Raw genomic sequence first — 13670 nt, 5'->3', positions numbered from 1 at the left:
GGGGTCTGAGTTTTTGTTTTTTATATGCCAAGCTCTGGGAAATTTAAAACCAGACAGAGTTGGACTTGAAAGTACTCAGTCTTTTATGCTAGTTCAATGTCTAGTACATTTGAATAAAACCCTGTGTCCTAGTTAAAATTGTGATTTTGCTGATTTATTCAGCTTGTGGAGTGTCTTCAAATTCCCACGACATCGTTTCAGTCTCTTAGATGCGTAAACACTAACAGGCCAGTATTAAAAAATTTATTTGTATCAAAAATTGATTTACTATGAAACTGAGTGGAATTGACTAGTGTCCACCAATCAGGATTAAATACATTTACACAGAGTGTGATGCCAGGAGTTGAGTGAGAAGTTTTGAGGGTTATTCCTTCTTTGAAGTTTTAATTCTTGTTTACGTTGAACAATTAACTAAAGTTGCAGTTTAAAAGAGGAACATTGTTTTTTAAAATGAATTGTTTCTTCATCTGAACAGGGACATACAGGGTCCCTGAGAGCAACTGTAAATAATTAACAAACAAATTAGCATAAGCAGTTTTCTTTGTTGTAGCTGAGCTGACTCCATGGTTTTTGAAAGGGGGTAAGTACAAGAGTTTACTATCGTGCCACAGTGTCACTGCTGCTGAGCTAGGTGTTCCAGGTTCACATTCTGTTTGCATTCATTGATATGGGTGGGTAGTTAGTTACCTGAACAGGTGACTGACTTTCTTTAAGAAAGCATTATAATACTTTTTGGTTTGGTCAGTGAAATGAAAAGGTGGCTGTAGCTGAAAGGCAAACAAGGGGATCAAGAAGTTTGGAGGGAACCTCCAGGTCTTGCCTTGACAATCAGGTTTGAGGTCCTTATGTTTTGTGAGAGTGTGTAGTATTAATGATCAGAATGACCATGATAGAGGAAGTATTCAAGATTGGCACAGCCATGAGCACGAATCCAGAAGATTACATTGCCCATGAAGTGCAAGTGCTGGAGAGGAACTTGTGTGGGAATGGGAGGATTCAATTGTCATGAAGCTAACAATGCAATAAGTTAGACCAGAAATGAGGTTCTGTATCGGTAGCACAAAGAGGTTAGACACTAAATTAAGACACAAAGTTAAACCTCAAAAGGTTTAACCTGATCCATGTCCAAATAGGCATAAGGCAAAGAAAATTAGGAAGATGAATGCAAAGTTCAAATATTGGTGAAGGGTAAGTGTGAGACTGCAACTTGGGACATCTGGCTCAGAAGTAGAAAGTCTGTGGCAATAGGTTTAAACAGTCTGTTGGTTGTCAGTTGGTAAACTATTCAAATGAACCTTCTCTGTTTTGTTTCCAATGTCTATATGTCATCTTGAATAAGGAGACGAGAAAAGTATGTGCTATGTAAAACGTTCTCAACTATACTCAACAATTATAACAAACTCTTCCACCTCCTTTCCATTTTCAGTACATGAACATTCCATTTATCTTCTCATCATTTGTGGAACTTGCATACTAACTTTGTGATTCATTAAGTGGGATATACAGACCCCTTTGTACTCGAGATTAGAGTGGTGCTGGAAAAGCACAGCAGGTCAGGCAGCATGGGTGGAGAGATAAATAGGAGGGTGTGAGGCTGTGGAGAAAGCAGTTGAGAGTGTAATTGGTGGATAGAAGGAATAAAGGTGATAGGTCAGAGAGGAGGGTGGAGTGGATAGATGGGAAGAAAGATTGACAGGTGGGACAGGTCATGAGGATGGTGCTGAGCTGGAAGTTTGGAACTGGAGTCGGGGGGGTGGGGGGGCGGAAAATGAGGAAACTGGTGAAGTCCACATTGATGCCCTGGGGTTGAAGGGTTCTGAGGGAGAAGATAAGGCGTTCCTCCTCCAGTCGTCAGGTGGTGAGGGAGTGACTGGTGGAGGATGCCCAGGGCCTGCATTCCTTGGCAAAGTGGGAGGGGGAGTTGAAATGTTTGGCCACGGGGCGGTGAGGTTGATTGGTGCGGGTGTCCCGGCGATGTTCCCTGAAGCACTCTGCGAGAAGGCGTCCAGTCTCCCCAATGTAAAGGAGACCGTGTCGGGAGCAACAGACGCAATAAATGACATTGATAGAAGTGCTGGTAAAACTGTGATAGATGTGGATGGTTCCTTTGGGGCTTTGGATGGAGGTGAGGGGGGGGGAAGATGTGGGCGCTGGTTTTGCAATTCCTGCAGTGGCAGGGGAAGGTGGCAGGAGGGGAGGGTGATTTATTGGGAGGCGTGGACCTGAGCAGGTAGTCAGAGAGAATGGTCTTTGCAAAATGTGGATAGGGGTGGGAAGGGAAATATACCCGTAGTGGTGGAGTCTGTTTGTAGGTGGCGGAAATGTCAGCAGATGATGCAGTTTATGCAGAGGTTGGTGGGGTGGAAGCTGATGGGGGTGTGGGATTCTGCCCTTGGCGCGGTTAGAGGGGTGGGGTTTGAGCGCAGAGGTGCGGGATGTGAATGAGATGGGTTGCTCGGCATCTTCAACCAGATGGGAGGGGAAATTACGATCTTTAAAGGAGGAGGCCATCTGCTGGGAGCAGATACGGCAGAGGTGGAGGAATTGGGAATTAGGGATAGCATTTTTGCAGGAAGTAGGGTGGGAGGAGGTGTAATCCAGGTAGCTTTGGGAGTCGGTGGGTTTGTTTTTAAAAAAAAAAGTTTGTGTTGAGTCGGGTCGGAGTTTCTTTTGAGGTAGCAAGAAAGGTGGCTAAATTGTGCGAGAGTTCAATAATCAGATTCTCGGCTCACTAAAATATCTATGAGAAAGTGAGGACTGCAGATGCTGGAGATCGGAGCTTAAAAATGTGTTGCTGGAAAGACGCAGGAGATCAGGGAGCATCAAAGGAACAGGAGAATCGACATTTCGGGCATAAGTCCTTCAGGAATGATGAGGGTGTGCCAAGCAGGCTAAGATAAAAGGTAGGGAGGAGGGACTTGGGGGAGTGGCGCTGGGAATATGATAGTTGGAAGGAGGTTAAGGTGAGGGTGATAGGCCGGAGATGGGGTGGGGGCAGAGAGGTCGGGAAGAAGATTGCAGGTCAAGAAGGTCATTCCGATCGGAATGCAGATTTCCCCAGCTTTCTCATTTCCCCTCCCCCCACCTTTTCTCAGTCCCAACTCTCAGACTCAGCACCGCCTTCTTGACCTGCAATCTTCTTCCCAACCTCTCTGCCCCCATCCCCTCTCTGGCTTATCACCCTCACCTTAACCTCCTTCCACCTATCGTATTCCCAGCGCCCCTCCCCCAAGTCCCTCCTCCCTACCTTTATCTTAGCCTGCTTAGCACACCCTCCTTATTCCTGAAGAAGGGCTTATGCCCGAAATGTCGATTCTCCTGTTCCTTTGCTGCTTGACTACCTGCGCTTTTCTAGCAACACATTTTTCAGCTCACTAAAATATATCTCCCAATTTAAGTCCTCATGCCTTGGGTAGTCAGTTTTTAATCTGTCATGAAACCTATTTCAGGCATTTACATCTAAGACAACCAACTCAATGCATTTGAGTTTGCAGTTCCACTCCTCCTTTCTACATTTGACAAACTCTGTGCTGAGAAAATCTAACTGGTGAAACAAAATGGGTACTTGACAATTTGGTGGTCTTCATGCATGAGTCACTGAAGGTTAGTATGCAGATACAACAAGCAATCAGCAAAAACCACAATGTTGAATGTAAGAGTAGGGAGATTATGATTCAGATATGCAGGGCATTAGTAGGGCTGCATCTGGAGTTCTGCGTATAATACCATTCACTTATGGAAGAATGATAATGGTTTGGAAACAATTCAGAGAATGTTTATTAGAATAATAACTGGAATGAGTGGATTGTCTTATGTTGAAAGACTAGATACAGTCAGAGGTAACTTAAATGTAAGATCCTGAGGGGACTTCATGGGGTGGCTGTTGAAAGGATGTTTCCTCTTGTGGAAGGATCTTGAAATAAGAGTCATGTGTATTAAAATAGGGGTTTGTCCATTTAATACAGGTGAAGAAACATTCTTTCCTTGAGTGTCATGAACAAAGAACAATACCGCACAGAGCCTTTTGACCTATGAAATTGAGCACATGATGCCTTTCTAAACTAAAAGCCTTTTGCCTCTACATGGTCTATATCCCTGTATTCCCTGCCTATTTATATATCTGTTAAGATGCTTAGATGTTGCTTTTGTATCTGCCTCAACCAGCTCCTGTGGCACTGCATTCCAAGCACTTATCACCCTCTGCTTTCAAAAAAGGTGCTCTCACATCTACTTTTTAAACTTCCATTTTAACTCAATATTAAGTTTTAAATCTATGTCCTGTAGTAATTGACATTTCTAACCTGGGAAACAGACTTTTGACGATCCATGCCACTCACTTGAGTCCGTTCACCCTTATCCTGCAGTATTCAAGTGAAAAAAAATCGAAGTTTATCCACTCTCTCATTGTAGCTAATACCCTCCAAACCAGGCAGCATCCTGATAAACCACTTCTGTACCTTCTCCAAAGCCGCCTCAACCTTCTGGTAGTGTGGTGACCAGAACTATATGTAATATTCCAATTGTGACCTATCTAAAGTTCTATACTACTGCAGCATGACTTTTATTCTCTGCTCTATCCGATAAAGGCAAGCATGCTATGTACCTCCTTGACCAACTTATCCCCTTGTGTTGCCACTTTCAGGGAACTGTAGGCCTTTTTGCCTAGATCCTTCTGTTGATACGACTGCAGGTTCTGCCATTTACTGTTTACTTCCTTTTTGCATTAGATCTCCCAAAGTAGATCACGTAGCATTTGTCTAGATTAAGCTCCAACTGCCATTTCTCTTCTGTATCCCCTCTCAATCCCCTCCACTCACCTTATTAATCTTAATACATTCTCCACCCTATTACAAGCAATGGGGTCCCAGCACTGATACCTGTGGAACACAACTTGCCACCGATCTCCAGTCAGAAAAACACCTTTCCAGTACTACTCTCTTCTTTTGATTAAGCCAGTTCTGTATCCATCTTATCAGCTCACCATGTATCCTTGTGACTTCACCTTTTGTACCAGCCTGCCTTGAGGGACCTTGTCAGAAGCCTTGCTAAAGTCCATATTGACACTATATGCTGCCTTACCTCAACAATCATCTTCGGCACTTCATCAAAAAACTCAATCCGCGTTTGAAAGCCTTTGCAATCCCTTTCCTCTGAGGGTGCTGGATGCAGAATATTTGAATAATTTTAAAGGCAGTGGTAGGTAGATTCTTGATTACCAAGGGCTAAAAGATTATAAGGACAAGCAGGAGTGTAGAATTTAGGTTAAAATTAATTCTGTCTAATTGAATGATGGAGGAGACTTGGAAAGGCTTAGTGGCCATCTCTTGTTCCTCGTTCGTATGCAAATTGCGCGAAATCTTGCTTTATCAGAACAACAGTCAACTGAGATCAAGAATCTGTCCACCTGTCAAGAAAGAGAACCAACCAAGATGAAAGACCTTGTGGTGGTAGAGAGGACATATGAACACTTTAGCACTGCAACTTATGAGGGTTCTTAGTCTCAACTCCAAGGTGGAAGCATATCACTGAAGGGTTCAGGCTGTGACCTTTTTACTTGAGGTACCCAGAGTGCAACTCAAAGAAGAGCAGAAAAGCTTGTACAGAACAAGAATGAGATAACATCTGCACTGTGATGTGAAGGTGCCAGTGTTGGATTGGGATGGACAAAGTTAAAAATTGCACAATACCAGGTTATAGTCCAACCTGTTCGCCCAGTTGTGGACCACTTTTTTCCCCAGCAGTGAAAGACAGGAGGATTGAGTGTAAAGAAAGTGTATGTAAGTGCAGTTCATGACTTTTTGTGTACACTAGATGAATAGGTGCTTCCAATGAGTGAGTATGAAGCACAGAGGGCAGCAGGGTTTTCATAGTGATAGTGAATGTGAATGCTGGAGTGGAGGCTGATGTGTGAGAGAGGCTGAGGCGTGAGAGAGGCTGAGGCTTATAGTCCATCTCCCTTGGTGAGGTGCAGTCAGTGTTTTGGTAACGGCCCCAAGCAGATGAGTTAGCAGAAAGAAGATGGAGCTGCTTGGAGAGTAGGAGGTCACCTTGTGATACTGTTCATTCTTTTTGACTATCACTGCTTGATGTGGTGGGGTGGTTTCTTGTATTCAGTCACACTGTCCACCAGTGCCTTGAATCCTTCTCTTTCGACTAGGAGAGTGAGTTTAGTTTTCACCTGTCACCTGTTGTGACCCTATAGTGTTGGGAGCATTTCTTGGCTTGCACTATCTAAAATATGGCTGAAAAAAATTGAAGGTTCTGACAGTGGTTAACACATTCATCTTGGTTGCAACACCACATGCCAAGTGATGAAGCTGGCATCTGACTTGTGTAAATCATGAGCTGAGAGCCACACGATTGCATGACATAATTTGCTCAGGGTATGATTGAAATTATGCTGTGGCACTCAACACCATCATTGTTCAATTTTTAATGGGATAATCAAGCCCCATATCTCTTGGTTATTGCTGCTGTTAGATTATTCATGCCTTACACCAATAAATTTTCAAGAGCAATCTGACTTAAGCTCCTCCTTTTGCCTTTCAAAGGAAAGTGAGGTGATGGGACATACAAATAAACAAAATATGTAAGTGTGGGATTCACTGGCTTTCTTTTCATTGGTTAAAAAGATAAGTGAGGTACTGCATTTTGCTAAATAACGGATTGTGTAAAATTAAATGTTTACAATAATGATAATAGCTGATACTAATTGTTTTCAATTGTTCCTTTTAGCCTCGCTCAACTAAGTCAGCAAAGTTTTTCCAGGGCCCAGGAAAAGTTGTAATGGTTGCAATCTGCATGTAAGACCTTATTATGCATTTAGTGTTTGTTGGTTTTGTCTTTAACTGAGATTGGATAAAAATCTGCATTTAAGAAAAATGGTAAAGAAATGTCGCAAAAAGAAATAAGATAATGGTAAATATGTATCTTCTCCACCACCTCTTTTTCCTCCCTGTGTTGTGGGATGCCATAAGATATAGGAACACAATTAGGTCATTCAGCCCATTGCAATTCTCTAGCATTCAATTATGGCTGATATGTTTCTCAACCCCATTCTCCTGCCTTCTTTTCATGACACTTGATCCCCATACTAATCAACTTATTAGTGTCTTAAATATGCTAATGACTTTGCCTTCATCGCGATCTGTGACCATGAGTTCCACAGAGAAATGACCCTCTGGCTGAAGAAATTCCTTGTTATCTCAATTCTAGAGAGTTGTCACGCTGAGACCATGATCCTGGGTCCTAGTCTGCCATGCTAGTGGAAAAATCTTCTCCACATTTGCTCTATCCAGGCCCCTCAGTATCCTGTAAATTTCAGTCAGATCCTCCCTCAAACTTCAAAACTTCATTGTGTACAGACCCAGTGTCTTCACCTGACAAGCCCATAATCTCCGATATCATTCTGGTAAACCTTCTCTGTCCCTCTTCCAATGCCAGCACATCTTTTCTTAGATAAGGGGTCCCAAACTGTTCACAATATTTCAAATGTGGTCTGAACAGACCTTTGTACAGTCCCAGCAGTTAATCTCTGTTCTTGCATTTTAACCCTCTTGAAATGAATGCCAACATTGCATTTGCCTTCCTTGCCGCCAACTGACCTTGCATGTTAACCTTAAGGGAATCCTGAACCGGGACTCCCAAGTCCTGTTACACTTCAGATTTCCAAAGCCTTTCCCCAGTTAAGTAGAGTACACCTCTATAATAATTCCGACCAAACTGAATAACTTAACACTTTGCAACATTGTATTCCATCTGCCACCACTGTGCCCACTCACCTAGCATGCCCAGGTCCTTCTGCAGCCTCTCCGCTTCCTCGTCACAAGATAGTTGGAGGGACCAGTAGTGTTATCTGCAAACTTACCAACAATGCCCTTCAGTTCCTCCTCCTAGATCATTAATGTATAATGTGAATAGTTGTGGTGCCAATACTGACCCCTGCAGACCCTGTGTATCTTGTAATCTCCCAAAAGGCTGTGTTTGCAATACAAACCAGAGAATTGTGGAGAAAATGTTACAATTTTGTGCCAAAAAATTATAGTGACTGTCTTTTGAGAAAATAGTTCCTGTGACATTTGATTCTGAGCCAAATTGGAAGTTGACGTTCCTTTTCTAACTTATTTTGCACTTCGGTTTATTTTCACAGTGAAGTTTCTTGTCTTTCTTTAAATTTAAAGCATACTTCTTTTTGAAAAAAAAAATTAAGTGCTTCTTCGAATTTAAAAATATCCACATTTCTGTCAATATTATTTTTCTTAATCCCACTCTCTAGCAATGGGCTGAATTTTATCTTCAAACTGCTTGCCTGGATTTATACAGGGTCTGCATCAATGTTCTCGGAAGCTATACATTCACTGGCTGACACCTGTAATCAAGTAAGGATTTTCTAAATGTTTTCCTGAATGATTTAATTTGTTGTAAAATTGCCTAAATCTGTTTCACTTATTTTTGTTTTATGCAAGAAAGTTCTCCATATGTAAAATGTATTAAATATTAGTGAGAAATATGAATGTATGTAATAACAATACACAATTATAGCTGTATTTGACTTCACTTTAGTAGTCTGGACTTTTAAGGAGAAAAATAATCTGATGCCTGCTGTTATTTGTATGCTAACAAAGTCTTTGAATTGATGAATACATTGAAATTTGCACTTATGCAGACCTTTCTGTGGACTTTTGCCATTCCATCACTTGCTTCACATAAATTGCATTACATCCTGACCTGTCTTAGTTTTGAGAATTTGCTATATTTGCTGGCTAGCCTTGGGCCTCTGACCCAATAAGGGAACAATTTAAAGTTAATAGTTATTACTCCTGACAATAAATTGAAGATTTAAGGAATATAAAATTATATTTTAAAAATTTGGTGTCTCCTTTTCTCAGTCCAGTCATTCTTTATATTCCTGAATACGATTTCACTCTAATTCACTTGCTCTAATTTAGACTTTATTCAATTATTTCTTTCTTAATTGTTAGTCATTGTCATTAGTGTGATCGCAATGACTGTTAGTTATGATTCTGTGAAAATTTTAACACTATGGAAGGAGGCCATTTTGTCCATTGTGTCTGTCCTAGCCTTCTAAGTTGCTTTGTGCCCCTTCTCCATCTTCTCCTTGGAGCTCTGTGCACTCTTCCTTTTCGGATAACAGCCTAGTTCTTTCGAGCAGCTTGTTTGATCCTGTCATCTTCATGCTTTCAGATCCTAACCACTTGCACCACAAAAATGTTTTTCTCATGTTGCCATTGTTGCTTTTGTCAATTAAATTTAGATTAGATTAGACTAGACTTACAGTGTGGAAACAGGCCCTTCGGCCCAACAAGTCCACACCGACCCGCCGAAGCGAAACCCACCCATACCCCTACATTACCCCTTACCTAACACTACGGGCAATTTAGCATGGCTAATTCACCTGACCCGCACATCTTTGGACTGTGGGAGGAAACCGGAGCACCCGGAGGAAACCCACGCAGACACGGGGAGAACGTGCAAACTCCACACAGTCAGTCGCCTGAGTCGGGAATTGAACCCGGGTCTTCAGGCGCTGTGAGGCAGCAGTGCTAACCACTGTGCCACCGTGCCGCCCACTAATTTGTGCCCCTATTTTTCAGTCCTTTCACTACAGTTTCTCCCAACATATTCTATCAAGAATCCTCATGATTAGACCATACTTGGAATATTATGTTCAGTTCTGGTCGCCTCATTATAAGAAGGATGCGGAAGTTTGAAACGGTGCAGAGGAGATTTACCAGAATGCTGCCTAGACTGAAGGGTAGATCTTATGAAGAGCTGGAGCTTTTCTCATTGGAGCAAAGAAAGATGAGGGGTGACTTGATAGAGGTGTACAAGATGATGAAAAGCATAGATAGAATGGATAGCCAGAGACTTTTTTCCCAGGGTGAAAATGGCTATCACGAGGGGGTGTAATTTTAAAGTATTTGGAGGAAGATTTTGAGGATATGTTAGAGGTAGGATCTTTATATAGTGTGTGGTGGGTGCAAAGAAATGAACTGCCAGCAGAGGTAGTGAAGTCAGATACATTAGGGATATTTAAGCAACTCTTGGATAGGCACATCGATGATAGTAAAATGAAGGGTATGTAGGTTAGTTTGATCTTAGTGTAGGATAAAGGATTGGCGCAACATTGAGGACTGAGGGTCCTGTACTGTGGTGTTACGTTCTATTTTGCATACCTCCATCAACTGCCTTTGAGGAAAGCAGTTCCAATCTCTTCAGTCTGTCTCGAATTGTCCGAGCGATAAAGACTTCATTTTGAATTTTATTTGCAGTATCTCTTGATCCTTCCCAAAATGTGGTACTTAGAACTGATGCAGTGTACCAATTGAAGCCAAACCACTGTTCTATCAGAATTTAACATTTATTTCACAGAATCACAATTTTTATAGTGGTAAATGAGACCATGCAGCTCATTGTGCCTGTACCAGTTGTATTACCTAATGGGAATCTCCTGTCTTTTTCCTCACATCTTTGCACACCATTTCTGTCCAACCTCCTTCCTTTCTTTTTACATTTTGTTCTCCTCTTATCAAACCTTAGGATGCTTTCAACCCAGTCCTGCCTCTTTCCATAATTTGTGCATATATGCCCAGATCCCTCTGATCTTGCGCACCCTTCAGAATATGTAGCCTTTAGGTAGTGTGTTTTCATTTCAAAATGGATTATTGCACATTTCATTCAATCTCTAATGGAGTTTGTTTTTATATTTTGGTTAGCATAGTGTTGGTAGGTTAGAAGCTAAAATATTAGGAATTTGCTAGACTTAGTAAATATTTGCTCAAAACAGAGGAAATTTTATTCCATTAGTAAAACTGCTAATATAACTGACAGTCTTTAAATTCTTGAACTGTTTAGAAGTATCTATTATCCTGATCTGTGGAAGCTTTGATTTCACAAGGGCTTAAATAATTAGATGTAGGTTAGATGTTCAATTGTAATTGGAATCTTGTACTTTCGTCATCTGGTAGTTTGAGGTATGGCGAAGCTGTGTTTGCATTGTCAAAATTGTTAGCTTGACTTAAGATTGTAAAGTTAAGTCTTTTGTGCTAGTTTGTACTTGCAAATGTGACAGATGAAGAAATTGTTCATTGTAATGCATATAGGCCCATCCTACCAACTTGGATATGAGGCAGTGCAGTTCAGGTGCAACACTTTTGACCCTGTTGGGTAATAACTATTTAGAATCCATTTCCCATTTGTTCTTGTGTCAAAACTAAAAGCAAAAATTTTTGATTTGATCATTTAAAATTGTCGATTAATATGGTGTTCACTGTGATAGCTTAAGAGTATGCAATATTGCCTCTCTCTCGGTAACTTCAATTTGTTTGCAACATGCTTCAGGACAAAGTACCAGTGCTCATCACTCGATTTATCCTGGAGTGAGAGCCAGGTCACTGTGACCATTGGTCTGGGCAGCTGGAATGCATCTGGATGGTTAATCCATCCTTGGCTGTGCTCCGTCCTGTGTAGGCACAGGCTTACTAATTGTTAACAATAGTCGTCAATGCTCAGAATACGGAGAAGATGCCTAATTCAGGGCTTGTGCAAATCTGTGTAGAGAAGGATGACCAATTGGAAATAAGTCCTTGTCTTTTGAGATGATAGTTGTGGTGAATTTGGAAAAGGCTAACTAAGGATTTCTGCAGTATGTCTTGTAGATCGTACACACTACTGCTGCTGCTGAATGTTAGCAATGGAGGGACTGAATGTCTGTGATGTGGTGCTGATTAAGTGGGCTGCTTTGTCCTGAATGATATTAATCTTCATAAGTGTCGTTAGAGCTTCGCTTGCCAGACAATTTGGAAGGATTCCATCACACTCTAGCTTGTGTATTGTAACTGTTAGAAAGGCTTTGGGAGCTACAAGATGACTAACTTGCTGCAGGATTCTTGGCTACAAGAACAGGTCAGAAGACACTATTTATATAGCTCATCTACTGCAGTTTCTGGTCATTGGTAGTTCCTAGCGTGTTGCCAATAGTGGATTCAGCAATGGCCATGCCAATGAATGTCAAGGGAGTTATATTTTCTCTTGTTAAACATGGTAATTGCCTGACATGTCTAGTGTGAATGTTATTTGCCATTTGTCAGCTCAAAGCTGGATATTGTTTTGAGTTTTGCTGCAGTTAGATATTGAAAAATTCCATGTCTGACAGTTGTGAATGGTGCTGCACACTGTGCAGTCATCAGTGAACATCCCCAATCTGACCTTGCGATAAAAGGAAAGTCATTGATGAAGTAGCTGTAGATGGTTGGGCCAAGACACTACTGAGGAGCTCTTTCCATGATGTCTTAGAACTGCGATGGCTGACCTCCAACAACTACGATTGTCATTTTTCTTTTGCTAGTTATGATTCCTGTGAGAAAGATGTTTATGCATGGAGTGGCCTAGTTAATATAGTCCTTCAGTCAGTATCACAAAGGCTGTACAAACATTTTGCTGTAACATGCATTTCATCAGCATGAATTGAGAATAATGCGATTGACGAGTTCTGGACACTGTTTGGATAACGCAAACTTTCTACTGAACTGGTATAGCGATTTTTCTGTTAGTCACTTTCTACAGTACAACTTTCCAGATTCCATGGTGCGAGGTTGCAGACGAACATAATTGTGGTGTTATAGCCGAACAACCTATTTATGAAGGTTTGCTCTATCCATATTGGCTGCCTCATTTACTGCATTCTTTTATTCTTTGTCCGCAGCAAAATATACTATTTAATGCCACCACCTGCCAAAGGTGGTGCAAATAGCAGAAACAAAGTCAACGTAATCAAGTGAAATGAAGCAGTGACCTGTATAAAGATAGAGCTGTAGGAATTAAAATCAGTACTCTGTATGACAAAATAATGGTTTTATTTTTAAGTTAATCTATCCCAGCTGTGTGTGGCTCACTCACACTCACTCGCTCAGTCCCTGTAGCCTCTACATCTCCTCCTCTGTCTTCCATTCCTCTCCCACAACCTTATAACAAGATCCACTCCTTTGCTAAATATCATCCCTGCACATGCTCACTGTCACACACCGAACATAATAATCTTAGCTGTGCCGATTCATCCTGACATAGGAGATATCTGTAGAGTATAAAGGCAATAGGAGTATACGTAAAAGGGGAATCAGGAGGACAAAAAGGAGACATAGCTTTGACAAATAGAATTAAGGAGAATCCAATGGGCTGAGAAGTGACAGATGGAGTTTAATTCAGATAAATGTGTGATGTTGCATTTTGGGAAAACAAATCTTAGCAGGACTTATGCACTTAATGGTAAGGTTGCTGAACTAATGGAATGTTGCTGAACAAAGAGACCTTGGAGTGCAGGTTCATAGCTCCTTGAAAATGGAGTTGCAGGTAGATAGGGTAGTGAAGAAGGCATTTGGTATGCTTTCTTTTATTGGTCAGAGTATTGAGTACAGGAGTTGGGAGGTCATGTTGCGGCTATACAGGACATTGGTTAGGCCACTGTTGGAATATTGCATGCAATTCTGGTCTCCTTCCTATCAGAAAGATGTTGTGAAACTTGAAAGGGTTCAGAAAAGATTTACGAGGATGTTGCCAGGGTTGGAGGATTTGAGCTATAGGGAGAGGCTGAACAAGCTGGGGCTGTTTTCCCAGGTGCGTCGGAGGTTGAAGGGTGACCTTATAGAGAGGTT

The 13670-nt window shown here is 41.4% G+C and overlaps 1 protein-coding gene across 4 annotated transcripts in view; it reads left to right on the top strand.

Annotated features, from left to right (window-relative positions):
• slc30a9 (solute carrier family 30 member 9) overlaps nt 1-13670 on the top strand; it is a 149095-nt gene that overhangs the window by 71868 nt on the left and 63557 nt on the right. For all 4 annotated transcript variants that reach the window (XM_060824535.1, XM_060824543.1, XM_060824526.1 and 1 more), the window contains 2 exons: nt 6736-6803; nt 8276-8378. In XM_060824535.1, coding sequence (XP_060680518.1) covers nt 6736-6803; nt 8276-8378 — 171 coding nt within the window. The remainder of the gene's footprint in view (nt 1-6735; nt 6804-8275; nt 8379-13670) is intronic.

Source organism: Hemiscyllium ocellatum, chromosome 1, assembly GCF_020745735.1.
Source record: "Hemiscyllium ocellatum isolate sHemOce1 chromosome 1, sHemOce1.pat.X.cur, whole genome shotgun sequence".
In the NCBI taxonomy this organism is placed as follows: Eukaryota; Metazoa; Chordata; class Chondrichthyes; order Orectolobiformes; family Hemiscylliidae; genus Hemiscyllium; species Hemiscyllium ocellatum.
This window is presented reverse-complemented; position numbering and strand designations above follow the sequence as displayed.